General features: G+C 40.0%; 1 protein-coding gene across 1 annotated transcript; it reads right to left on the bottom strand.

Annotated features, from left to right (window-relative positions):
- Window positions 1–260: 260 nt before the first annotated feature.
- On the bottom strand, window positions 261–1400 carry KQ657_003516 (TauD/TfdA dioxygenase family protein; the record flags this gene model as incomplete). Its single annotated transcript, XM_043194235.1, has 1 exon — window positions 261–1400. One exon carries the CDS (start codon window positions 1398–1400, stop codon window positions 261–263), a length of 1140 nt encoding a protein of 379 aa, XP_043046947.1.
- Window positions 1401–1603: the final 203 nt, after the last annotated feature.

The following is a 1603-nucleotide window of genomic DNA, read 5'->3' as shown; positions in this document are numbered from 1 at the left end:
TCAGCCACCTGTGTTCGGATTTCCCGTTACCATGAGGATAAAGTAGTGCACCAACACATCGTTGTACAATTGTTGCTCACAGTTTTACAGGTGAGAATAAAGTTGGTTTAAATATGAATTACAGCAGTTGGTGTATACACCTAGATAACTAGAGAAGCTATTCCCAAAGCCGAATGGGAATAGAGAGAAAGTATTTGCCAATATGGGTGAATGTAAGCTGCTTGATAAGACAGCTGTAGAAACTTCCTCAACCATGAAGTCTAGAGTTGACCTTTGTATACTTTATTAGTATCTTCCTTATTCAAGTCAACTAAATTATTCACAGGTCTTTCTGCCTGAGGAGTAATTCTGAAAGCCAATCTTGGTTCTGAAGAATCCCAATCAAAGATGGCAGTGTGATTTGTAACTCTGTTGTCCCAAATGACAACAGTATTGGGCTCCCACTTGACTCTTAACTGTAAATCATGGGAGTTCCCAATCAAGTCAAACAAAAAGTTCAAAATTGTAGCAGACTCTTCACTCTTCAAGCCAACAATTGACCGGGTGAAACCGGAATTCACAAAAATAGACTTCTTACCAGTAACTGGGTGGGTTCTGATAATAGGATGAATGTTTTCCACTGCATCCCTTTTGACTATTCCTATTTCGTTCTTTGAAGCTGATGCTTGTTGTATAGCAGAATGTACAGCAGACAATCCTCCCAAGAACTCTTGCCAAGCAGGAGACAATCTTTCGTAGGCCTCTGCGGTGTTGGCAAACAAAGTATCACCTCCTGCCTCAGGACCTTGAATTACAGAAAAGAAAGTTGTACCAGCTGGCTGCATTTCATATGTAACATCGGAGTGCCAGCCTAACAAATTTACGCTATGTTCGAATAAGTTTTCCACTTTGGGTGTTCTGTAAACAGTGTGCAATTCTGGTGCGTTTGGAGGAGCACCAGATGTTGGATGAATGTGTAAGGGACCAAAATGCTTACCATATTCAACTGCAAAGCGTGGACCTTTTTCAGCCAAATCTTGGTTCTTAAACACAACAACACCTCTTTGGGCAACAAGAAGGGCCAATTCATCCTTTCCCTTGGCATCTAATTGAGACAATTGAACATTTTCCACAGTTGTTCCGAATTTTGGAGTGATCGGCTTTCTAATAGAGCTTCCAGATTTAGGAAACAACAGACCGAATTCAGGATCTGCTCGGGAACCAGGATCAACATGTTTAAAAAACTTCAAGGGAATATACTTTTCCTCCTTAGTCCATGTTGGAAGGTACTCTATATACTTGATCTTACTGACGTCTTGTTCGGGAACTTGAATTAAACCATCTCGTTCCACTACAGGACCGCTGATTTTTTTGAACGAATTGGTATAGGCAGAAGTACCAAGTTGTGCTGAGACAGACATATTTTTAAAGATGTTTATGCTTGTTGTTGTGAACAGAGAATTTAGTGGGATTAAAAATGTAGATTGTACCTTCTTAATATATGCGATATCCCAGCTGTAAAGCAAAGCTAAACTGCGTCATACAGGGAGTTAATTTTACGTGCCACAATTGTCATCCTTCGTTCACACTAAGAATCTCAGGTTTTGATAAAGGTAGTTTTCTG

This window comes from Scheffersomyces spartinae (assembly GCF_019049425.1).
Source record: "Scheffersomyces spartinae strain ARV_011 chromosome Unknown scaffold_31, whole genome shotgun sequence".
Taxonomy (NCBI): Eukaryota; Fungi; Ascomycota; class Pichiomycetes; order Serinales; family Debaryomycetaceae; genus Lizanozyma; species Lizanozyma spartinae.
Note: the sequence above shows the minus strand (reverse complement) of the source record. Positions and strands in the feature narration are given on the sequence as shown.